The sequence below is a fragment of the Chelon labrosus genome (genome assembly GCF_963514085.1).
Source record: "Chelon labrosus genome assembly, chromosome: 14".
Classification (NCBI taxonomy): Eukaryota; Metazoa; Chordata; class Actinopteri; order Mugiliformes; family Mugilidae; genus Chelon; species Chelon labrosus.
The window spans coordinates 9409919-9436675 of record NC_140347.1 but is presented as its reverse complement, the minus strand read 5'-3'; the positions used below and the strand labels follow the sequence as shown (position 1 = coordinate 9436675).

Sequence of the window (26757 nt, the reverse complement as noted above, 5' to 3'; positions counted from 1 at the left end):
AAGGTCCTCATCCATATACTCTGGCTCAAAATGGTAATTACGTCCATCATAAACAAAGTCATCGTCCACAACCTCAGAATTGGAAAAATATTCAGCCATGTTGCCACGAACTAGCAGTATCAAATTACAGGTAAAACAACGGAGATGACATCATGCAGGTCAGAGGTTAGTAGGTCAATCTACAGACCCCAGATGATGATAACAGGTAACTCCGGACTCAACGGGGAATAGCACTAGCGTATCATAACAAAATATTGGTGAAATGAACAAGTTTCGCGGCAGATAATGCGTTATTTAGAGGCTGCATTTCGGTGCCCCATTCACTCCCACTATATGGATAAACACGGATGACACCGAAGTTATATGGGTGAGTAAACAGTCGTATTATATGCCAGAAATAAGGTCCAGGTTGTAAAAGACAGTAGTTCCCCTTTAAGGAGAATAACTTTTCTGCCAAATTGGCAACATTATTGTTGTGTTGCGCACCACTGGTAATCAAAGATGCAGACTTTATTTCGACCCCGAGGAAATCTTAAAAACCAGATGACTCTCTGAAGTGTTACACAGTCTCCCCAGCGAATGCACGATACGGTACAAATGAGCCTCGTTTTAACCTACCGCATATTTGTTCATACTTGGAAAATGAGTTGTCCTTAATTAGCTGTTAATTATTAATGATGAACACTCCCATTCCTGGTCCTGAGATTGTTTTTATTTTAATTACGTGATCACGTACAAGACACTAATGGGGCAAATGAGTGTTTAATTAAATATTAAAAGAAAAAAACAATGTGCTTATAAATACTGATGTATTGACACCTAGCATCATTTTTCTTTATCTTTTCCTGGCACACTGCTACTCACATAAAATCTAAAGTAAGAAAAAAATAAACCTTTAATTCTCTATGTGTTAATCACACCTAATGTGCAATATCCCATCTAATATTCCATAAAATACAACCCCAAAGGTCAGCATATGGTGACCCATGGTATTAATATTTTTTTATGCGGCAGCCTCTAGCAAACACTTGAAACAGCATCGGCTGTATTGGCCAATTCCCCAAAGCCATATATTGGTGTTGCTGCCATAATTGAGCATGACAGGTTAACGGGGGAAGCCCGATGATGAATGATGTCATAAAGCCGCAAGCCCCGCGTGGGGAGGAGGTCAGGGTTGATGGACGGGTCAGGTTTCACGCCGTTCATCGCCAGTTTGTTACTGTGGCAATGACACTGAAGCTCCCTTAACCAAGCTACCGGCATATACCACAACGATGTCACATTGCAAAGGATTGCTTTTCAGTTTTATGATAAATATATAATTATTAATAACCAAGACCCTGCAGAAGAACCTTTAAAAAATGTTGGTTTCAGCTGCCAGTTCTAATGTAGTTCTTGTTGTCTTCTGCTTTACTAAGAATAACTGGTCGAGTAAAAGACAAGTATATTCACAAGTGAAGTTACTGACTTGGTTGCTCAGCCCCAGTACTGCAGATACGGTTGGATGTACACACGTTTTTAATACATTTGCAGTGTACGTTCTATGAATACAAGATTTATGTAGCAGTTGCGAAGCAGGGGAGGCTGCTGGAGCTGTTTTATATCGGGCTCCCTCCTTTAGCAACAGATGTCGCTTATTTCATGTTCCATTAGCTTTTAACATCTGTCTAGTTAATGAGCCGGGGTTAACCTTGCATGTCTGTGTGTGTGTGTGTGTGTGTGTGTGTGAGCAAACAGAAGGACCAGACTGTCATGCCCCCAGAAGAAAGTAAGGGAAGGCATTCATGACCAAATAAAGGGTTAGACCTTTAAAAATAGGCAGCAACATCCAACAACATGCTACGGACTGGTCTTTTTGGACCACAGGGGTAAACCCAAGACAAAGGAAAGCTGTATTCATCTTGCAAGGACAGAAAGGTGTTTGTTACTGGAGTGCAGCACATTCCACACAGCATCCCTGTGACAGAAACGAAAGGTTCAGGAGGAGAGTGGTGAGGAAAGAAGGTTGGAGGGTAGAGGTCAAAGGGGAGTCCGTTAGTCAGGCAGAGATTCATTACTGCCTAGTGTCAGGAGGACAAGACGACACAGAGCTCACCTGGGATCTCAAGGTGGAATAGGAGCCGTGCTGGCATGAGGAGAAAAACTAAGTACGCCAGCTTAATCATGAAGCATTCTTACTGGTTTCTAATGATTCAGTTTATTTATTTAACACTTAATCTCGGTTAAACTCAGTCCAGCGAGATTTAAGTCTGCCCGACTCCCTTTGAGCCTGTGCTTCTGTCCTCCTGCTGGTCCCAGATGGACACAATCACAAGCCGGAGAGCAATTGCGGCGGATCATCTGCGCCGGACAGGCTTCGCCGAGCAGCCAAAAAGGATTTTCAATCACCCGTCACCCAGGTGTGGAGGTGAGTGCTCAGGTGGGGCTGCGTGTTCATCAGTCTGTGAGGGCATGCACAATTTCATTATGTGTGTGCCGCACGCAGGGCTTTCGTGCTGGTGAATGTGTGTGTGTGTGTGTGCAATTGAGATTTATTGTGGGGTTGTGAAGGATGTTTCGGTCGTTGATGCGGGGGCGAGTAAGTTTGGATTTGGGGAGCGGTGGATGAAGGAAAAAAATAAAATAAAAATACACAAGTTCCATAGAGCAGGTTTCAGGCTGGTTCACTTCCAATTCAACCACCTTCAACAAGATTTTATTCGGGAGTCCTGTGGTGTCTGGCAACAGAATGTGGGCCTTTGAGTCCTGTGGGTTGAGGGGAGGGGCCTCTCTGGATCATCCAAATACTCGATCAGTTTGGGATCTAGTGAATTTGGAGGCCAGGTCAACACCTTGTGCTGTTCTATATGTTTTTTTGAGTTGTTCCTAAAGCATTTTTGTGTGTAATTGCTATGGGGTGGGGGTGTCTGGTCTGGTCTAGGTGAGTGCTACATGTCTAAGTAACATCAACACAAATGAATGCCAGGTCTTTAAGTTTCCCAGCAGAACACTGGTCAACGATATTTACTTCTCCTGTGAGCCGGTGTATGTTCTAACTAATTTATGGTTTCTACATCTGTGCGTCCTCAAGGGGCTGTGTGGGTCCATATGGCGTCTGTCTGCGCAGCAAATGTGCCAACTTCAAATGTGTCCAAAAGTTAAAGTTGAGCCTTGATTTATGTATTTCATGAATATGTACAAAAGTGTGTTCAAGCTGTTTGGCATTCCAGTTTGCTGTCCAGCTGTCTGTAGACAGGGATCCAGAATCATCTAGGCTGAACTTAATTCACTGTCATTAGTGTTGCTGTTGCTCTTAAATTGGCCTTTTTCTTTTGTCTTTTCTTTGCTGCATTTAAATACTTTTAAAAATCTTATTGTGGACTTTGCTAATAGTGTATATGGAAAATTCTTTCTTGGTGTTTCTTGGAACTGTTGTAATTGCATTGTTGAATCTGAATAAAGTTAAAAGAAAAGAAGAAACAATAAAAGGTTCTTAAAAGGGAACTACTGTTTTTTTTTACAACCTGGTCCTTATTTCGGGCATAAAATACGATCGTTTACTCACCCATATAACTTTGGTGTCATTTTTTGTCATATACGCGGATCTAAATATCGTCCGAATGACAAAAAATGACACCAAAGTTATATGGGTGAGTAAACGATGGTATTTTATGCCAGAAATAAGGTCCAGGTTGTAAAAAACAGTAGTTCCCCTTTAAAGAACTGTTGGTGTGGTGTTAAATAGTTAAATGATCCAATGGCATTGCTATAAATATCACACTGTGTCTAGAATCTGTTGAAATCTTTGGAAAAAAAATAACACTGGGACATATTTTGTTGAACTCGGTGGAACTGAAAGTGAACGCGCCATCACCCTGTGTGCTGCAGAATACCTCGCTGTTGCTGGTGCTGCTGCTGCCGCCAGTCCATCCAATATGAGCTAGAGTGAAACACGATGGAGTGAGATGGAGAAGCAAGATGATTAAGTCCAACATGGAGTTTACAGCTGTAGGCAGTCAATGTCCGCGACATAAACAGTAGCAGGGATGAACTTTAACCTCGTCTCACCCAAGCAATAACAGCGAAATCGCTGCTGATGATGGATGAGGTAGTTGTCGGCCACTAAACCATGCCAGGAGGGAGCCTTCTAAAATATCACCATCTTGTGACATCTAAAGGCGTTTCAAAGAAAATTTGCTGCTAATCTCATCTAATGTTTTGTGTCTTCCCTTCAAAGAGAAATAGCTTCGTCCCGTGTATCCGTGGAAACACAGGACTTAAAGTGCCTAATTTGCAGATGCTTGCACTATTAATGCAAGAGGCATTGGTGAAACTTTAATGATATTCTTTATGATGATCCACGAAAATATGCATTTAAACCATTCACATGATTTTCAAAGTTGGTGCATATAACTCAATTTAAGGATACTGTACAGGAGTAGAAGACCAACACGTGCTCATGATGTTGCTTTTCTACCCGTGTGGTGTCGCTGTGATCAACATTGCCATTAACGAGGCATCTGTACCAGCTAAAAAGACTACCTACAAGGACTGGAAATCACAGCGATGTTCAATCACAGCGTCATCACACGCATACAAGAACAACTCCATGTTAAAGTTGCAATCCTTTTTGAGCTGTCGTGAGAAATCCTCGTCTGAAATACAATCACCTAGTCTATAAAATCACTTGGACTAGAGCAGTACTCCGAATCAAGAGACTTCATCAAACACTGAGGTGTCCGTGTGGTCAAAAATAATGTTATTCTGCTTCAATCTACTGCCAAAAATAAAATGTCAAAAAACAAAATATATATATATATAAGGATTGTACCTTTAAGTGTTTCCATTGATAAGACCTATTAGAGGGATATTTCCAGGTTCCACACACTGCAGCACCCACATGACACATGGAACAAGAATCCGGATTGATTAAAAACAGACATGGACAGGAAAACTGTGCACATTGTTATCACGTAGCAGCAGAAGATCTAAACAGAGACATCAATAAATAACAGCAGTTAACCTGAACAGATAAAACATTTCAACCAGTATTTCGCGGTTTTATCCGTCTGCTATCCATCTCGCCGCTACGGCGGTGCTTGTCAATGAAGTAAAGAATCAAATTCTCTCAACATCACATGCATTAGCGGTAGCGAGCCTATGGGTAAGTATAGCTAGCCTGAAAAACCTGTAGCACGCGGAAGAACATGCATGTGATTGCCAGAGAAATGGTTACTTTATTCAGTGATTTGCACTCACATTGCTTCAGTGATCTGGGAGATCAAACCAAAGTTACAAGGCCCAGCGAAAGCACATGGTCGGATTCCAAGTATCTTCAACTCAATGTCGTATTTTTTAACTTTACTTTTTTTCCATCACAATCAGATTAATGTAACCTCTTTACATGTAATCCAATTATCTCCCCCATTGCCGCCTGCCCTGTGCTCACCAGTAGAGATAGTAGAAGAAGGAGAGGACGAAGAAGGACAGCTTGCACCAGGCCTCCTTCAGGCAGAACTTGAGCGTGTCGCCGTTCATCACAGATGCCGGGTCGTAGAGCAGCTCCTTAGTGTCCGTTGGGGAATGGAAGTACCTACCACAGGGGGGCAAAGACCACACCACGGGTAGTTGACCCGTTCCAGACCACGGGGGAGGAGGTTGAGAGGGGGGATGGCGGTAGGCGGAAGAGATGATGGGAGGAAATGGGGAAGAAGATAGCGTGGAAAAAGATGGCATGATGAGTTCAGGCGGGCACCATCATGCAGAAGACATGGGTGAAAGAGTAGTTGAATACGTTGGAGGAAACCAACTGTTTGATAAACCGGTCCCCTGAAAAGCGAAGGTTCTAGTTTTAGCAGTCGTTGCGGCAATCAGTCAAGCTCTGGATTTGAAAACATTCTGAAGTGAGGTGCTTTGGAAAACTATAAAGAATGGATTAAAACTTATTTATCTGCCCTAATCTCAGTAAGCATCAATCGATTAGGCATTATGACTGCCTCCCTAATATTGTGTAGGTCTCCCTTGTGCCTCCAAAACAGTTGGACATGGGTCTTCTGAGGGTGTCCTGTGGTGTCCGGCTACAGAATGTTGCAAGTGGGGGGCGGGGCCTCTGTGGATCATCTCACAGATACTTGATCAGTTTGGGATCTAGTGAATTTGGAGGCTAGGTCAACGTCTTTTGGTGTTCTTCATGTTATTTGAGTTTCTGCAGCCATTCCCGTTTCTCTGGGGATGGCTGCTGCCATCAAATATATTGCTATGGGGTGCTATGGGGAGCAAAACACCATATAATAGTTTCATTTAAAAATACTAGTAATTAATAGTATTTTAATCATGGTTATCCAAGTAAACTGCATATGCATCAGTATGATGGTACAGAGAAAGGGAGGCAAGGCTTAGCAAAAAGTCTGCTATGGAAATATCCAGAAACATTTAACTTATCTTGCGGTTCAATTTCCCAACAAAAAAAAAAAAAATTATGATTAAATATTTGAATATTTATTCAAATATGTTTTCACCCAGGTCTTTTATGTAGTTTTATAAGGTATCAGGGCTGGGGTTCATTCGGCGGCTCCAAATGCAGTGCAACAAATACAGATTTGTAATAAATCTTTATAATGAATTTTCAATAAAACAACACTGTTTTTACTTCAGATACCGATCACTGATCACCTGCTGACTGATTAGCAGGCTGGAGGGAATGTCTGCGAAAAAACGCCACTATGCTTTTAGCAAAGTCAATATATGTGAGCACGGACATCTCTCTTTCTTAAAATAAAGAGGTGCAGTGTCACTGAAACACAAAAACCAGCTGGCGAGTAATAGCAGAGTGGGGTTTGGGATTTGAAAGACGCTCCCCGGAGCTTTTACATTCCAAGGTTATTCAAATTATGACATAAAGGGAATTTGCTGCTGCTGCTGCTGTTCGAGAGAGCTGTTATATGCTGATACAGTTATTATTGCTGGTTTTATTAGGTGAAATGAGCCTTTAACAAACCCCAGAGCTGATGCAAATGAACAGGATTCTGAAACATGGTTTACTCATGTAATAGACCAGTTGCATTCAGATAGTTGGCTTCTGATAGTGTCTAATTGTGTTTTACAGGGTTTCAAGGGCAATGAAGTAGAACCAGGAAGCTGTTATCCCAATGCATGTGGTCTCTGCGGTCATAACCGAGGTTAGCAAATGGTTTATGCATGTCTAAACAATGCGCTGATTCATGTACATTCATCATTCGCAACTGAGGAATGGCTGTTCGTTTAGCTGTAAAAGATGAATTACAGCTTACATTCACAAATTTGCATTGCTGCTGGTCAATGGATGTCTCATGCATGTATGAAATATTCAACAAGGCACTTGGAAAGTCATCTTGATGTGTTCGATGTGTCACACAAAGGTTTTGTATCCATGTATTTCTATACATGCACAAATGGCTGAGGATGAGGTAAAGGAGGTTAGCCAGTAGTAACAATCTACTACACACAATTAAATAATAGACATATCATTAATTATAACAACAACCATATGAATGACTACACACACATACACACACACATACCTTGGGAAGGATTCAGCTGGCAGCCAAAGCATTTTAAGTAACTGCAGTACTACATTGGCCAGCCTTTCTTGGAATTTCCCTCTACACCCCCGCATTCACATATTGTGAGATTTTAATCTGGCAAAAACATGAATGGACCACTTGACAGTTAGGCCATCGCACACTTTATGCAATCAAGGCGTCTTTACTGAGGCCTGACTGTTTCTCATACATCCGAGCATCAGCAAAGACGTCAAGCTTAGGCTGTACACCAAAACATGGCCACCTTGGAGTCTCATTCATTCATTCATCTTCTGTAACCGCTTATTCCTGTTAAGGGTCGCGGGGTCTGCTGGAGCCTATCCCAGCTGTCATCGGGCGAGAGGTGGGGTACACCCCTGGACAGGTCTCCAGTCTATCTCAGGGCTAACACAGAGAGACAGACAACCACTCACACTCACATTCACACCTACGGCCAATTTAGAATCACCAATTAACCTAATGAGCATGTCTTTGGACAGCGGGAGGAAGCTGGAGTACCTGGAGAGAACCCACGCAGACACAGGAAGAACATGCAAACTCCACACAGAAAGGCCCAGTCGGCCCATGGATTCAAACACCTTGGAGTCTCCCTTTTCCTTTTCAACTAACATGTAAAATAGTACAGTACATACAATAACACCAATATCCAAAGCTTGGGGCAAACCTCAAGACTAGAAACTAGATACATGTGGAAACTAGAACCAGTGGGAACAAGGGATATGTACTCAGGAAGGGACTAGCAGCAATATGTCAACAAGAAACCATGGAATGCCTGAGACGTTTAGCAAGTTGTTGCAATGATGGGTTAAAAAACTGTGCCAGTGCAAATGTAGTCCCAGTTTTGAGGCGATGCAGTGGAGGCGACAACCGATGGGAGAAACCGAAACCTCTAGTCGACGTTTGACACATGCAGAGTTCCCAAAATGTTTACCACAAAGACACACCTTTACAACTTTGGTTTCTACTACCAAATGATCCATGCTGACAGCATGAGTGAACCTAGACGCCATGAGTGAACCTAAATACCATCAATGCCACACCTAGTTGGCGTGGCATTGACTGTATTTTCTTTCAGGTACAGAGCAGTGACGGCAAGAATACCACTCAGTATTTTTCTTTCTGCTTGTTTCACGTGGAATATGCAAGAGGCTTATCAGATCCTGGAACGTCTACTAGACACCAACTCCAGCAAAGAGTTGGGTGGTGTCCCTTTGTGTTTGGAGTTAATTGTTGCTATGAATCATTGCTTGGGTTTGGCAACCGATCTGGGCCATTTGGAGTCTGTTCTTGTTCTGAGTCATTCTTTTTGTCTTTTTAACCGCTTTCTCGCAAATAATGAAATACTGCAAATAATTAATACTGCAAAAATGCTGGATTTTGCAAAATGCTTTAATTGTTCTGCAAACTGCGGACCAAACTGGAATCCTGAAGTTTCTGGATTTGGTGTCACTTCGACTCCTACCCATAATGAGCGCTGTCAGTGCTAGTTGTCAAATAGAAGCTGCTCCTCGGCTGTCTTGCATGGTTGCCCACTGTTGCAAGTACTCTCACTTGTATTGGTTTAATGCAGAGAGACAACTCCTTGTATACGTCTACGTACAGTACATACTGTACATGGCAAATAAAGCCGATTTGATATGATTTGGTTTGAAGGACAACCATGGAAGATAGTGACATCCATGGGAAGCAGCACAAGTTTTGGGACCTTGGTGTTAAGTGTGCTCCCTAACCCTAACTGCTCACGTACTTGACTTTTTAAATTTCCACCGGAAAAAAGGAACAGCTCAAAAAGTCAGTAACAGCTCACACATGCAGGGCCAACCTATCACCCTTGTGCTCTATTGATATGACAACATTGTGTTGGTAGTACAGAACTCCAAAAGCCACCATGACATAGCCCAGATTAGTCCTTCATGAGAAAGTACTGGGTTGCCTATGAAGTTGACATATTGCTCAAAATCAACGACATCAACGGTGTGATCTTTTCTAGTTGAGCTGTCGATCTGACCTCTTAAAGAAGCCTTTTCCAGAAACATCCGTAAACTGCAGAGCGTCACACGGACAGCGAGACGTATGCATGCATTCACACACAACTGCACGGCCGGCTACCCTCCCTGCCTCTCTCAGTCTCCTCTGCATCACCTTGTCAACATTACATCTCTCACCCATCACTCACTGACTTTCTCTCTGTTCTGCCTCCTGCTACTCCCACCCTCGTTTTTTCTACCCTCGCTTTCTCTTACTTCGCTCTCTTACTTTCCCTGTCCTCTCATCTCTCAGCTGCGGTATCTGTAGCTCGTGGGCATCTGGCACAGTCTCCAGTTAATAAGACATTCCTCTCCTCTCCTCTCCTCTCCTCTCCGTCTCTAACATCAACCAGCTGAGCACATGAGCCTAAACCAATCAGGCTGCCAGCAGTCCACATCTAACCCAGCATCCAGCAGGAAGGGAACGGCAAACAAAGACAACAACAGACAAAGGAGGAGCAGCAAAAGTAATCTGAAGATCGCTGACTAGTGACCTATTTTCCAGACATTGGCTTTGCAGAGACTCTGGAAGCGTTAGAACGCTGATGTGCTGGCTTTCACCGTGCAATTCCTTCAGAGCATTGGATGCATCCTCAAAAATGCATCGGGATGTGAAGTAAGGTCAGCAGAAATAGAAGCCAAGGAAAGCTTGTCTCTTCTGTGACTTTGTCTGCTGCGTTCCTAAACGATGAATCGGTTCTAGATTTGGTTATTGGAAAGAAATACCATGAAAAGACTAAGACAGAGTCAAGATCATTTGTTTGGGTCTTCTCTAAGATATCAGTCAAGAAGAATATCACCTGCAGCATTTATTATCCAAATCGTCAAGCCCCAAACAGCGAGGACACTCAACGCGTAGCCACGAACACACAATGGATTGGATAGTTACCTCCACGTGTTGTAGAAGAGCAGGGGGATGTTGAGGCCGACGGTCAGCCACTCTTGGGCACACAGGAACATGATGCAGAAGAGCCCATGGATGGAGTACTCCGGCAGCACCAACTGCAAGACAAACAGAGATGGTACAAAGCTAAATAACCTTTTTTTCTTTCTTTTTGCAGGCTTGTGTCTTTCTCCTTCCACTTCCTTCCTGGGTTACTGCTGATTATTGTTACCAAATGCAAATATTGCCTGAGTGACATTTTGCTTTTGTAGAAGAACTGCATGAATGAACCGGAGCTATATTTAACAACACTAAAGGGCAGTTGGTTAACAGATGCCACATTACCATTTTAATGCCCACAACACCGGTGCAGGAAAGAACCTCAAGCATCATCATTAGCATTAAAATCCTTAGCCTATATTTAACCACTACAAATCTGTCTGTCTGCATGCATTCCACATGGCTGTATCCCTCCATCCAGATTATGGAGAGCTTAGCTTCGTGATGGGCAGCAAGCGCTGATGGCAGAGCTCCATCATTATCATAATAACTGGGAGGCTCAGCCCTACAAATTCAGGAGGCGGACCACCTCCCAGTGAACGCTGAGGGTGAGAATATGTGTGTGAGTTCTTCCCACCGTCCCTCCACCCACCTCATGGAGTAACAAGACTTGCATGTTGTCTCCATGCAAGTCTTTTTTTTATTTTTATAAAGTTTCATGACAGAAAGTTAGTTTTGATCCGCACAACGAAGCATGTTCACCACATCCAGCAGTGACTGGACTAAAAAGTGAAATTGTGGTCAACTTGTAACTTGTCTGTAGCCAAAGTTAAGATCCACTGTTACAGTAGATACACCCTGTCTTTCGAGAAGGCTGGGAGTAAAATTTGCTTTAAACCTTAGTCTTGCTCTAATGCGCTGTTTATACTTCTGTAGCTACCATAGCTACGGCATAAGCCCATAAGCGCAGGCCCTAATGCCGTAGCCTGACGTTCACCTCCCTAGAAATGTAACTACACGTCATGGCGATGCAGACCACAAGAGCTGTGACTGGTCCGCTTGGTACTAGCATGTTCCTGCTTTAGTATTTCTGGCTGCTTCTCCATCTCCGCAATTTTCGAATTTTGGATCAATAAAGATGGAACACATCGAAGAAAGGCTAACTGAGGAGGTTCGGAGATACAAACATTTGTACGGCTCGTCTTCGGCGAAATTTCGGCGAAGTTTCAGTCGCCATTGTCGAAAGTGAAGCAAGAAGTGGAAACAAAAATGAACCCTACTAGCAAAAAAGACACAGCGCCGATTAGCTTTTGGGTGGTGGACATAGCTGAGCAGGACCTAGGGCTCACACCCAACTCTTTCGGTGTGTGCAGCTGGTGAACTGGTGATCAATGCAAGAGCAAGGAGCAGCAACTAATCTTGCCTTCTTGCCACCTTCTTGTAGTTAATTTGCCTCCACATCACTCAAATACATCCCTCCATTCCTCTCAGATTTAATTTCAATTCATTATATTGCATCAGCAAGAATTCAGAGACACTTTACAAAGCGCTAAGGCAATGGTGGCAAGGAAATACTTGACGATGAGAGTAGTGTAAAACATTTAAAATGACCAACAAGTGACTTTCAGAATGTACTACTAACTAACTGCTCTTTTCTCATGTATATATTAGATACATATGCATGTCTCTAGTATATGTTCTTGAGATATGTGTGCGTATGTGCTTTATCTTTGCCTTGATGGTTGTAGAAAGGTAAGTGCAAAGTGAGAATTTCAAAGCGTTGTCACAATGATGCTTGTGAAGAAAAACATTACGGGACATTTCTATGTAACTTCAGTTGATGATACACTTGCACAAATTAGAGTCAGGGACCAGATATCTGATATCTGCATACTACAGTGTCAGGACTTCTGTTTTTGTCCTACAATAAGCATACGGAGCATTCTCAAACCCAAGACATGACGCTTACATGCACAAAACCAAGTGCAATTAATAAAGAAAACCAAACGACATTCTTCAAATAGCTCTTCCTAACCTTATATTTGTACTGAATGACTAAATGCTGATCATTGTTAATGTTGTTCATAATCCTTCTTCTCTATTAACACAAATTATGACAGCTTACCATCATGCCTTGTGTTTCACTGAAGGTAATAAATGTCTCATCCTGTCTCACTGTGTAATACAGGAAACGCTAGGCCTGTGCTCATTAGCAACAATCAGAGATCGACTTTCTATCTTTGTTATTTCTAAAGTTCACCCACAAAAAGGCCTCAGGAAACCACGGCAACAACTGTTTAAAGCTAGTTATCCACTGGACAAACATTACACTTTGATAATCTGCCTCCTATTTTACACCTTAAAAATGAATGAATTCCAGAGGATTTCACTTTGAAACTTGACTGCCTCATCCCGCTGGCGAGTTTTGATTCTCTTTCATGATGTCTGGGATGTGTCCTTTGATGCTGTCTATCCTTTTGTCATGTCTGGCTATATTCTCGGCATGTATGTGCCCTTGTGTTATGCCTCTTGATTTCAATGAGATTACGCGATTAAATGAAAGGTTATGCAGACCAGTTTGCATATTTAAAAAATGTTGAAAAAATGTTAAAGTAGCTGGGGCGATGTATGATAATGTCAATGCCTCTTAAGTTCTGTTGTGTTGCAGATGATTATTTTAGATCACATGTATAATGCACTGGCCCCCAAAAAAAGTCACCACCTGGATCTAACTAAGCAAATAGGTAGGAGCCTCCTATTGGATACTCACTGCATGGGTGATTATCTTTCAGCTGGCAACAAGTTATTTAACCCTAACTGATGCAATGAGTAGCTTTTCATTTCTTAAACAACCATGTCTAAAGACACATCCTGTGGTCGTGGAAAAGATGTTAGTCTGTCTGAGAAGGGTCAAATCATTGGCATGCATCAAGCAGAGAAAACATCCAAGGAGATTGAAGAAACTACTAAAACTGGGTTAAGAACTGTCCAACGCATTATTAAAAACTGGAAGGATAGTGGGGAACCATCGTCTTTGAGGAAGAAATGTGGTCGAAAAAAATCCTGATTGATCGTGATCTGTGATCACTTAAATGTTCGGTGAAATCAAATGGAAGAAAAACAACAGTAGAACTCAGGGCTATGTTTAATAGTGAAAGTAAGAACACTTCCACACGTACAATGTGAAGGAAACTCAAGGGATTGGGACTGAACAGCTGTGTAGCCTTAAGAAAACCACTAATCAGTGAGGATAACTGGAAAAAAGGCTTTAGTTTGCTAGGGAGCATAAAGATTGGACTCTGGAGCAATGGAAGAAGGTCATGTGGTCTGATGAGTCCAGATTTACCTTGTTCCAGAGTGATGGGGGCATCAGGGTAAGAAGAGAGGCAGATGAAGTGATGCACCCATCATGCCTAGTGCCTACTGTACAAGCCTGTGGGGGCAGTGCTATGATCTGGGGTTGCAGCAGTTGCTCAGGTCTAGGTTCAGCAACATTACGTTGCCCAAAGAATGAGGTCAGCTGACTACCTGAATATACTGAATGACCAGGTTATTCCATCAATGGATTTTTTTCTTCCCTGATGTTCACGGGCATATTCCAAGATGACAATGTCAGGATTCGTGGGGCTCAAATTGTGAAAGAGTGGTCCTGGGAGCATGAGACATAATCTTCACACATGGATTGACCACCACAGAGTCCAGACCTTAACCCCATTGAGAATCTTTGGGATGTGCTGGAGAACGTTTTTTGCAATGGTCAGACTCTCCCATCATCAATACAAGATCTTGGTGAAAAATGAATGCAACACTGGATGGAAATAAATCTGGTGACATTGGAGAAGCTTATTGAAACAATGTCACAGCGAATGTGTACTGTAATCAAAGCTAAAGGCAGTCCAACGAAATATTAAAGTGCGTGACCTTTTGTTTTGGTGGCGAAGCAGCGTATTTGGCCACCACGCAAGTTGGCATGCAACCAATAAAGCCTTGCACGCCACTGTACGTGGGCGGCAATCTGATTTTGTTGCTGCAATTGCTTGCAGTGCAAATCTCCGTGAACACCTGACTAACCCAAATATCTTAGTTCACTGCTTTTCACCGCTGTAGTTAATGTAATTCACAAAGAAAGCCACTTCGCTTCACTCATGTATATTTAACAGCCTACAGGGCGAAGCATTATTGTGCCATTCTGGACCGCCAGGCCTTGAACATTACTTTACACGCTGCCAAAAAAGAGGCAGTGTTCTGGATGCATTATTCAGACGGCTGCACGCCTCCTAATAACAGAAAAAACACATTTTCACAGAATAGCTCTTCAACAGCAGGAGACCAGAAAACTGCTGCTAAGACAAAACCTAAATATACCCACTTGCTTTCACACATACAGCGGGGAAGCGGGGCACGCATTACACACACCGATGCAGCATGCAATCAGTACATACACGAGAACAAACACACTTTCCTCTCCTCCCCTCCCCCCCCCCCCCCCCCCCGCGCAGGAGGCAAAATCTGATTAAAACACAATAGATGCACTGAGTTTGAACAGCCACCGGCGCGTTTCAGATCTCCTCATTCGTTTTGGCTGACAGCACTCTGAAGGAGGCGCAAACACGATCTGTCAATCCAGCAACCGCGTGATACTGAGAGGAGCAACAAACTTTTTGTGACATTCTTGTGAACACAAGAATCTGACGTGAACATACGCCAAAAACAGCCTTGCGTCCCCGAGCGGCACTGGCGAAAGATGTGAAACGTTTTAGTTTAGCAGTGTGGAAGTAGAAAGTAGAGCTACGCTAGAGTTTTTAACAATTTTATCCCTGACATAGCCGCAGACGGACAGATAAATGCTGTGTTGATCCAGTGGGAAATTTATCCTGCAGCGTCAGTACACAGCAGCAGCAGCAAGAAGGAAATTACAAGTCAGCACGCCTTGGAAGCAAAGTATTAAAAAAAAAAAAAAACAGCAAAAGAAAACAAGTAAAACCAAAGGGTAAATAGAAATACTATCTAATAATAAATATTGTCAATAGGGTCACATGGTTCCTGCCATCCAAACTGAACTTGTTCACACACACCAATCAGGCATAACATTATGACCACCTTCCTAATATTGTGTAGGTCTCCCTTGTGCCTCCAAAGCAGTTGTGACTCATCAGAGAATGGACATGGGCCTTCTGAGGGTGTCCTGTGGTGTCTGGCAACACAATGTTGTTAGTGGGGGGCCTACTCCTGTGGAGTGGGGGAAGGAGACTCTGTGGATCATCCCACAGATACTTGATCAGTTTGGGATCTAGTGAATTTGGAGGCCAGGTCAACACCTTGTGCTGTTCTTCATGTCTTCTTTTTTGAGCTGTTCCTAAAGCATTTTTGGTGACTGCATCCTGCTGGGGATGGCTGCTGCCATCAAGGAGTGTCATTGCTATTGGGTGGGGGTGCCTGGTCTGGTCTAGGTGGGTGCTACATGTCTAAGTAACATCCACACCAATGAATGCCAGGTCCAAAAGTTGGAAGGAGCACTCATAAAGAAACATATCTTCAATAAAGCACATATCGGACACATTGGCGAGCCGGAAATATATGTTTCAAAGATTTGATGAGTCATTTTCAGACCAGCGAACGAAGCATGCAGCAGTTTTTACACTATGACTACGCTGGCGGCGGCGTAAAAGCAGCATGTCAGCAGCTTCATTCCTGCAGGTCCACTAATATCTTTAAATGCAGTTTCTGTACATAGCCCAGCGCACGGTCCGCATCCGCATAGATAATTAATAAGAAAAAAAAAACAACAACTTTAAGCTCAAAAAGAAACCCTTAGGTAGCAGTTACTTGCATAAAGCATAGCGGAGTGCAGCAGTTACATGGTCAGTGTAGACAGCTGTGTTGATCGAAATGGGAATAAAAAATATGGGTCAGGTCCATGTTCAACTGAAGAAACACATCTGTGTAAGGACGTATGGGGTTCGCTTCAGCTGTGCTTTTCAAGCGCCCATCCAACCCGAGATATGCTTCTATTTTTACCAGTCTACACAAGTTGTGTGTGACGCTTTAAGTTTTATTTTGTATTCCAGCTCAGTGGTGGCTCAAGTAAAAGCCAGTGTGCGAATACATCTGGAATTAAAGAAGGAAGCAGCTCAAAAGATGGACGTGCTGCTACAACGGAATTACAATCACGGCCTCCATTCTTCCGTTGCTGTTTTTAAATATCAGCCCCTCTGAGTTCTGATTTTAAAGAGCAACCTTCTCTCGTCTTCCTGATCCCAACCCTAACTCCAGTGCCTGACGCTCAAAATCCACATCATAGGTTGCTCAGTTTACTGTTTACATAAAATATGAGCGTGTGAGCAAACTCACTCTTTCAGCACTTTCACCGATGACAGCTCGGGAAAGTGATTATTCAGCGAGCCGTGCCTCGACTGGGCCCGTTCATTAGATAGTCAAAGTGAGCAGATGTGGTAGTGGGGCACTATGGTATTAGAAATAGTTTCTGGGCTCTGGATGTCAGGCAAGGAAGAATCCTTCCTCAAAGCCCGGTCTTCACACGGTGCTATTAATCGCAACAGAACGACAGCTTTCAATAAGACTTGATTGAGAACCAGGGTTTCAGTGTCACTGGCACAAAATACCAAATTTCTAGAATCATCTGACATGCCAGTGTCCTTTGGTTGTCCACAGCGTTTGAGGTCATCAGTAAAGTTTGTAGTAGTGCCTCTGGCATGCTGAATAAGCTGCCATGCAAACTTTAAATATAAAAAAACAAAAAAAAACAAGACAAAACAAAGTTATTTATTCAAACGTCTACCCGGGTCCATCAGAAAGGCATACTTGCCCTCTAAATCTAACGCTCTAACCACAAACTATTCAGCCCAGGTCTGCTGAACAGTCAGGCATATTTGTGTGAGCAGCTGTGCTGGTGTTTGTTTTTCGTCAGCGTCCAACTGCATTGAATTACACAAAGCAGAGGCTATGTTCATTTATCACTGACAAACTGGGCAAACTTCAAAATCTACCATCAAAAAAAATCCGGATCCATGGCTTAATAGTTAAACTAATAAATTAAAAAGATTATACACATCTGCAGGCCTACTGGGACGTAGGCGTAGCCTCCTCTACATTCAGTGAGCATGTTCAGCGACAGAAGCAATGTTATCTGCGTGTGCGTTTTTGTGTGTGTATTAGAGCATGCACATTCAATTTCCTTGCAAATGCACAACAAACTATCGCAAAGCGTCCAGCAGATCTTCCGAAGCGTGCGCGTGCGTTGGCTGAAGGACCCATCTGGGACTGCGCCTAGCTGGGACGGAAGATCTTTTTTCTCCGGCTGCAGTGCCCCGGGGGGGCCGCCATTACACCCATCTGATCCACCCAGCAGCGGTGGCAGCAGCAGCGGCACTAAGGAAGCTTCACCCCAGCCGCTACAAGTATGTCACGACGCACCGCAATTTGCAACACTTTGCGGAGCTCGGCGCGTTGAGAGAAACTCAGAATGTATACATGCTCTTGTTCCTGTAGCTAAATGACGAGAGGCATGAATTCAAGTGCAGCCTCTGGAGTTACCACAGAGGTGAAAACAGCACTCAAAAAATGAATATTTTAAGCTTCGCACATACGCCATATACTTGCAAAAAAGCGGAGACCTTGTTTTGACAAAGTTTGAACGTCTATTTAGAATTGCATCACAACTTATACTCGCTCTTAGAGTCAGCCAAAACTCCTACAGAATTAATATTTTTAGACCGGGTGAGAATTACACTTTACCAAGGACATCACTATCTCCGACGTCCATCACATGCTGTTAGAAACACTTGCAGATCTGATTAGACATCGAAGAGAACGGGGAGTTTGCTTCAGTTTCAAAGTAACCCACTGATAGCTGCCTGCACACCCATGGATATATTGCAAAGGGGAGCTGCTAACAGCACATTTTGCATATGTTTAATATGTTTCTGTGAACAAATCCACAGGATAAATAATATGGAACCCCCCATATATGTCATTTTTCCATTTTAGTCAGTCATTTTATAGTAGACAGTGAGTAACACTGAGAGACAGGGGCTATGGCATTTTAAATTTGGTGCTTGGTTGTATACCATCACACTCTCCAAAATCCAGTAATTTTTCATGAATTATGCATGTACTTAGTGTCCAGTGTGGAAAAAAGCACAGGAGAAAAAAGGGAGTGACACAATGAGCTGTTGGATAGTCAGTTCTTGTTGATTCATATGGCGTGAAATATGGATTTTATATGTGCAACCGGTTAACTCTTCTGTCAAAGCCTAGCCTATGAGACTGCATAAATAAAAACAAAGATTATACAATTATTTACACTGCAGATTGATATTAAATATGCCGCCACGGTGCGTTAATTCCCTCCTCTGTGCAAATAACAGCAAAGCACGTCAGCTGCAGGAGTGACCGGGGAACAGAGCCCGTCTCTTCTGTCCCTTTTACTGCCGCCCCGGGGGGTTTCTTCATATCCCCATTGGCTGGGGGATAACGGTTCATTCTCCACGCTTGGACACCTCCGTCTAAAAGCCGTTCCTATGTTTAAAATGAACATGTTGGCAAAATCTGAGCAGTCCACTCCAGCTGCATACAAACAGCAGCCCACGCGGAGCTTAATAACGTGCTTCCCTTGGCGCGTTTCATGCACCAGTTCAGCTCATTGCGGCGGTCGCTGTTATGCAGGAGGGATGAAGGAAGTATGGGAGCATAAAAGTAAAAGTGGAATTTTACAGCTATGAGCAAATAGTAATGTCCTTACATCCGACGTTTTGGGAAATTTGCTAATCGCTATAGTGTCAAACAGAAAAAAAATCTGTCAAACTAAAGAAGTAAAGCTTTGCATGTTTTGCTGTTATTTCTGCATTTATTTTGTTAACCATTTCCTTTTTGCATTAGAGTTAGCTTGTCCTTCCTGTTTGTTCTCGCCTTTGTGATTGTCTTCCCCATCCTGATTGTTTTCACCTGTGCCTAGTTACCCCAGCAAATATATATTGCCTGTGTTTCCCTTACTCCTTTGTCAGTTAATTCTGTCTCATGTCAGTAGAACCAGTGTTATTTCAAGCCTTGTCTTGCTAGGTTTTGTTTTCTTTGAACTTTTGTCACTTTCCTTGATTGTTTGATACTGATTTTGAGTTTTCTTGTTCTCGTCTTTTGCTTCTTAGTATTTTTCCTCCTAGAGAGTGATTTTGTGTTTTCTTATTAATTTTTCTTGTTGAATGTTGATATGACATTCGAAGGAGTTCACGTTTACCGTGTTAACATGAAGACGCCATATGAACTGCCTTCTCTTTTGCGTAACACGAGCTAATCTGTTAACCTTGATGACTTCGTGGCACCAACGGTTGCCTAGTTGCGTTTTCTCATGGCCAATGGGGTTAGTCATAATACATGCGACAAAAGCTAACACTCGGTCAACGTTGGGTGACGCGACAAAAAAAGTTGAAGCCAGCTCTACTTCTTTCTCGCACATGTGTCGGGCGTCAGCTTGCCGCTTCATATCGCTGGTTTATAGTACGTACAGTATATTGTAGCTCGTCTATCTCTGACTGCTAGCGTGAACGCACCGTTACACGCGAATGCCGAGTATTTTGTTGGCACAGCTCAAAATCTCATAACCACGAGCTCAGGAGTTCCATCTGAAGGCAAACACGGTTAATTGCAAATGGGCTAGTTATTATTTGGTGGAGGTAGGGTATAATTTTAAACAAGAACCAGAGTAGTTAGCTTTCACTCTTGCTAAACCAAGCTAACGTCCTCCTGGCTAATTAGTCAAACGGTTAACTTAGCCATGATACAACGAAAAAAGGTAAAAACAGTAAACGTACAGTATACATGGACTAAAAATTAGACAAGAAGGAACTACAAAACAGCTAGGTCCCTAAATTTATATTATATGCCATCATTTAGCTTGAAGGCTAACAGATTAGCAAGCTAAAATTATTTTTTATATTAATATATTTCTTTTCTTAATGCAAGGTAGAAAACACAACAACACATTCCCTGGTGGTCACATAACTGCTGGTGTCAGCTGTCTACAAGCCATCTTGTAGAAATTGTGTAGTATTTTAAAATTATATTTTGTATTTATGCTAGCTGTTAGCTGCCTACCTACTATTTCACACCTAAAACTGTGACTGCCAACATGAATGGCTGTAAATTGACTTTTTTTTTAATTTTTTTTTTTAGCTTTGCACAGGAGCTAGTTGTTTCCAATTTTTTTCATTTAATACAAGTTGTGCTAGCTAGTAGCTGCCTTCAGCTATGTAGCATGCAGTGCACATCTGTATACTATATCTGCCAGACTGCTATCTGACAGTCTGACAGTTAAACCTTAATATTTATATGAAGAATGCTTTGAAGACATAAATATGAAGATTCCCGACAATTAAGATGGCTAAATGAGTCTCTGTTGTTCTGGAATGCTATTGCTAGGTTTTTCATGGGTAGAACCTTGTTGCCCAGAGATCTGCATTTTCCTGTGTGAAACATTTTATTTTCATTCATTTTGTTTTGTTTCTTTTCACCTCCATCCAAACAGCGTTTTCGTTCCCCATCACTTTCTCCACAGAAAAACACGTCTGCATATGTCTTTTTCCCTCTCACTACCCCGTGCTGAGGCAAACAGCTCCCAGACCACTTACTGCAAAATATCACCATCCAGCATGGTAAATGAGAGCTCCCGCCCACGCTCCTCTCAGCGCCCGAGTAGAACCTGCCACGGCCACCTCGACTCGTCCTCGACCTCTTTCAGGTCCAATTAGTGAGGCCACCCACCATCGAGTGTGTTCGCTCACGGCCGAAAAGAGACTGGAGAGCTTTTCAAATCTGACTTTTCAGGCGGTCTCGCTCTGAGGGGACGCAGGGTAAGAACGCCGGGTCACTAAGCAACACTTGCAGCTAATGAGTGAAGTAAATAAACAGAGGATCAAAAAAAAAAAAAAAAAAAAAACATCAGAAAGAGATGCAGGAAGCAGCTGAGCAAGCAAGCCACCATTACCCATTGCACCACTGTCATGCTGACTCTGGGTTTGCCATGCACCTGGCTGTGCAGCTTTCAGAGCAGCAGCAGGAATGAAAGCACAGAGAACAGTACACTTCAATACAGAAATTCACTCACTGGCTGCTCTGTCAGACTTTGATTTGTCTGACAGGAATATTCTGGAAGACTCTGGGTTCAAACTCCTGACATGCAGGTTAGAAAACTGCAGTCTCTGACGTTGCTGTCACCACATCCATATTCTCACTGCTACACGGGCGGCATCACTGAATATCTCTCATCTGAAATCAAATATGATCAGCTGAGAGGATACCAGAGAGCCTCAGTGATATGAATAAAGGAGTCTCTCAATTGGCGTAACAGTCAACAGGCTCTTTGAGAGATTACGATCGCGCTGGAACAAGCCTTGACAGACGCAGATGATTATTTTCCGCACAAAATGAAATCCAGCCACCCGTGAAGACAGTCTGCGCGTAGCCATTGCCAGCTGTGGCAGCAGTTTGGGTTTTAGACTAAAACGATTGATCTGTAGCAAGACATTCCTTTGGTATTTTTATTACGGCGCAATATGGATGACATACCGATGACTTTTGGATGTCCAGTCATTCACGCTTTTTGTTTTCGACAAATTACGTTCAATTATATGATTCTAGGTTGAACACATTTCCTGGCGACCTGTCCAGGGTGTATCCCGCCTCCTGCCCAATGACAGCTGGGGTAGACTCAGATCCTCTGGAGGGCAAGCGGTTGCAGAAAATGAATGAATGAATGTTATTGGCACATTTGAGAGCGGGGGAGTGATATCCTGTCAAACCTGAATGTTTTATGCATTGACCTATCAAAATCAGAGAAAATATTTCCAGAGATCTGTGCACTACATCAGCTAAAGTGACAACTACGCTCATCGTCAACCCATGGCAGCATGACCGGATCTGCGCAAAGCCTGAGGCGTGCATTTCTATCAACTTGCCAACAACATGGCTGGTTAATATGTTGCACAGTTCAAGTAAGTTAGTCAGTTGATGGACCAATTTGAAATTTTACTGCCAAATATAAAGAAATATATACAATAGGGTCTTCCTTGTAACCTGAATGTGGCTGAAGGACTCCTCCATGAGGTCTCAGAACTCGTGAAAATAGACGTCCAATAAACACTCCGTGCTTGATAGATGCCCACGTCATTCAAACTGGCCCTCGCATAATATGTGTGTTGAAGAAATAAGGATTATTTCTCATAAAAGACAACAAAGGCACATGTGTAGCACGAAACCGCTAGCAAAGCATTAAACACTGGCAAACAGATTATAAGTCAGCGCGAGCCGCCTGCAGATGAAAACCACAGATGCACAGGAGCTACCTTGCCAACTGGGAAACATATGGCCCTCTCCTACTCCAATCTGCCACATTCAGCCTCATCACATGCGCCACACTCTTCTCCACCTAACTCGTTTAGGTCCACTCTCTCTCTCTCTCTCACTGGACGGAGCCTTGGATGTTCATTTTGGCTACAGCAGCTTTTCCTCCCCTGCTTAACATAAAAATGGACCCGGTTGCTAATTACCGTCCCAAACCACTTCAGAACTGTAATTAAGTTTGGGAAAAAAATAAAAAAATAAATAATTGTACATATTTTAGGACCCTTAAAAGATTCATATTCCACTGGGAGGTCGTGGATCGGGGAGCCACACAGTTCATTTAGTTGTTCAAACTGAATTCGGATGAAACAAAGCCATGGCGACGAGGCTTCGCTTAGGTTCACCTTGATGTAGTTTAGTTAGAAGTCAAATAAGTTAAATTGCATTAAATTAAACTGGAATGTGATCAGCGGAAAACACCAGCTCCTCTGAATTAAAGCTGCAACGTGCTCGGGGAGTTCTGCTCTGTTCAGAAGTAAATAATGTAAGGCACTAGAGAAATATACTGTGCGTACACGCGATTATCACGTAACTCACTTAGCCCTGGATCACTCTATGTGCTAATACAGTGTAAATCTCAAGCACAGACTGGGGAATCAGATGCCTTGTTCATTAAAAGAAAAGAAAAAGGCACAACCATTGTTATAAATGATTGTCTTTAAAGGAAAAAGCGCCTTAAGTTGGCCTTTAAAATATTATGTCTTTGTAAATGTTAACTGACTAAATAATAAAGTCAAGAATGAGCAATTTAAAGTATTTACTATGAGTATAGGATTGTGATTCTGCCATTAAATAACGTATCAGCATGTGGTTCATCATCGATGTGATCATGTTGATGTATAAGGAGCCGGGTGGAGTTGAGTGTATTTTCTTACTTTCCTCTGTCTTTATTCTTAGTTATTTATTGCCGGAGAATACGGTGCATATGGAAGCTTCCGGGGTTGGAGTTATAATTCGAGTTTTGTGCAAGTTTCACCAATGATAGGGCGGAGAAGAATAAATTATGACTTAATGTGTGCGCCAAAGTCGTGATCCACGCACACAAAACATCCCCGTTCTCGGTTCTGGAGCAGTGGATGTGATCCATCAGAGACATCATCTGTTAAAATAATCTACTGCGCCCCAAGAAGTTTATTTGCATGCAAAGTGGGAAACTGAGATCAGATCTGGAGAGCCGGCTAGAGACGGGTGTTAATGCCAGGTCTGAACACACCTGAAGCTGGTCGCCTGAGATCGGATTTCCCCAGTCTTTACAGGACAGCTTTACAGAAACAGCTAAACGTTGCTGAAAGCTAAAAGAAGCATGGTGCCAAATTCAACAGACACAGACACAAGAAGCATTTCTAAATGTTCTATAGATTGACTAGGCTGTGCTAACAATAGATACCATTACCCACAAGGGCAAAACAGACCAACAGAAACCCCTAGGGTACTGAATTAAGACATGGTGCGTTTCCTCATGAATTCAACTGCTTGTTTGTGAAAGGAAGGATATGCTACACAGACTATACCATTCTGACAACTACTTAAAAATAAATACATTTTGTTGTTAGTGAGGTACTGATTGCAGTTAACAGATGGGACACTTAAGGCGCTTTTAGAGCACTGGACCTAGCACACGTAGCCTACGTCATCTTGTGCGCTCGTCAGCCTGGCTCGCTCTGTAACAACGGCAACCAAATGCTAGCCTGCATCTTTTTTGCCAGTCGGGTTAAGTCCTGCTTCAGTTTCAACAATAGCGACTGAAACTTTCGCTGAAACTTTCGCCAAAATTTCACCGAACACGAGTCGTACAAATGTTTGTATTTCCGAACCTCCTCTGTTAACCTTTCCTCCATGTGTTCCATCTTTATTGACCCAAAACAATCAATTTGAAAATTGTGGAGATGGAGAAGCAGCTGGAAATACTAAAGCAGAAACACACTACTACCAAGCGAACCAATCATAGCTCTTGCGCTCTGTGTCATCATTTCTGGGGAGGTGCACGTCAGTTATGTAGAGGTCTGCGTTGTCACCGTAGATTCTGTGTCAACTTAACGTAAAAGTCTAAACCACCTATTACACATGTATGTGTGATTATAGTTTGTTCCAACATGTCTGTGCAGGTTCTCGGTCATCCAGGTCATGGTATATCCAAAGAAGCTGAAAGAAGGCCAACTCTACAAGTCCATTTGCCCTTGTATCGGCTTATTTTGGTCCCAACTAATACCTGATGTAATGACCCTTTTGATTGTGGTGTTCTTCTTTACAGAAGTCATATGGATTTATTAACTACTCTTTACCACTGTGTGGGTTTTAAGATTGTATCGCAGCAAAAACTCAAAAATTAGGTCCAACAGGGCACCAAGCCTAAGAAGGCAAATAGTCAGACTATGCAGGAAGTGAACACGTTAATAACAGAACCAGAATTGGCTATGGTAGTTCAAGGGTCATTCATTAATACACAGGATTAGATGTTACAATCCCTTGTGCCAAAATCCCGGGCAAAACACATTTAGAGGCCCTGTCCAACTGAGAAACCCTAACAAACCTATAGTCATGTGATATGATGCTTAACCTACAATCTAAATAAACTAAGTGAATGCTGCTGCCTTGTATGGCCCGCTCAGCAGCAGACGCTAACTCAAACCTTGTGAAATATAAGCTAACCAAATGCTGCTGGCTAGCTTAGCCTACAATCTAAATGAACTAAGTAAATGCTGCTGGCTTGTAGGCCCACAGAGCAGCAGAGGATAATTCGAAACCTTGTGAAATATAAGCTAACCTAATGCTGCTGGCTTGTATGGCCCACTCAGCAGCTAACCATAGCTACCAAGCAACATGAAGACATCGGGAACCTGGCCTAAACAACAGCAGTATGCAGCATGTCATTGGGGTTTTCAAGTGGGCACCTCCCTTCACAGATGTTTCGTTAAGTTAGGCCCACGACACCTCAAGAAGGCTGAACAGTTAATTCTTGGTTAACTAACCAAGCTGAAGTAAGCATTGATGTATAGGAATACGGCAGAATGAGTTGTATTTTTGTAGCCTTACCAAACCTATTTTTATCCCCATATATCAGCATTTTATTTGATACGCAGAAAGACCTAATCCTCCAACAAAACTTGAAGTGAACTGTAATTTTCCTTTAATCTAAAAGCTAAAAACGCTCTCTATTCAAATCCTAAAACATATCGAGATTTCAAGATATGAGGATCTGGCACAACAACAGTGGCCCAGGCAATAACTGCTTCCATTGATCGCCCAGCTGCTGAGAGACCATTTTCCATTGAGCTGGAACATCAAAGAAGGCTCTTATTCAGCTTAAATAAACTCGGCTCACTACAGTATTCAGCACTACTCTGCTGATGCCCTTTCACCCTGAGGGAAGAAATGATAGGCATGAAAATGGAAGAGTCTTCCCTCTGCAATTGTGTTGATGACACTCTCCTTCCACATGAGCTGGTAAGGCCACATGCCCTAGGCCTAGTATATTCTATAAGCCCTCTTATACTCGTGGAGTTTTGAGACTGGCGACATACTGTATGGAATATTGCTGTCAGTTGAAATAAAACAATAATCACTGACTAACGGCATACAGAGAAAAAATATGGTATTTATTTTACAGTTAATGTTTCACTTTTTAGACATCCGCAGTAATTTTGCTTCAGTGTCACTTAAATCCAATGCAAACCGTGTCATTTTGGAATGGGAGGCTTTAGCTGACTGTCAAAGTGAGGACTGTCAAGTAGAGCTTTCCAACTCTGACAAAACAGACACACACAGACACGCACTATCATGTCTTGTTGATAGCCCGCGACAAGGTCACAGTCTTGCTAAGAGATGAGACAGATTTAGAAAGAGTTCCTGATGTAATTGTTAAGTTTTTTGCGAA

General features: G+C 42.6%; 1 protein-coding gene across 2 annotated transcripts in view; it reads right to left on the bottom strand.

The window, feature by feature from the left end:
• The window catches only part of cnih3 (cornichon family AMPA receptor auxiliary protein 3), a gene marked incomplete at both ends in the record, with an annotated part of 76709 nt that overhangs the window by 3233 nt on the left and 46719 nt on the right, over positions 1 to 26757 (bottom strand). Inside the window, 3 exons of one of the 2 annotated variants that reach the window (XM_084560384.1) lie at positions 4839 to 4866; positions 5429 to 5572; positions 10476 to 10588. In XM_084560384.1, coding sequence (XP_084416510.1) covers positions 4839 to 4866; positions 5429 to 5572; positions 10476 to 10588 — 285 coding nt within the window. Of the gene's footprint in view, positions 1 to 4838; positions 4867 to 5428; positions 5573 to 10475; positions 10589 to 26757 lie in introns of those variants that run through there. The other variant, XM_084560383.1, reaches the window with a different exon arrangement.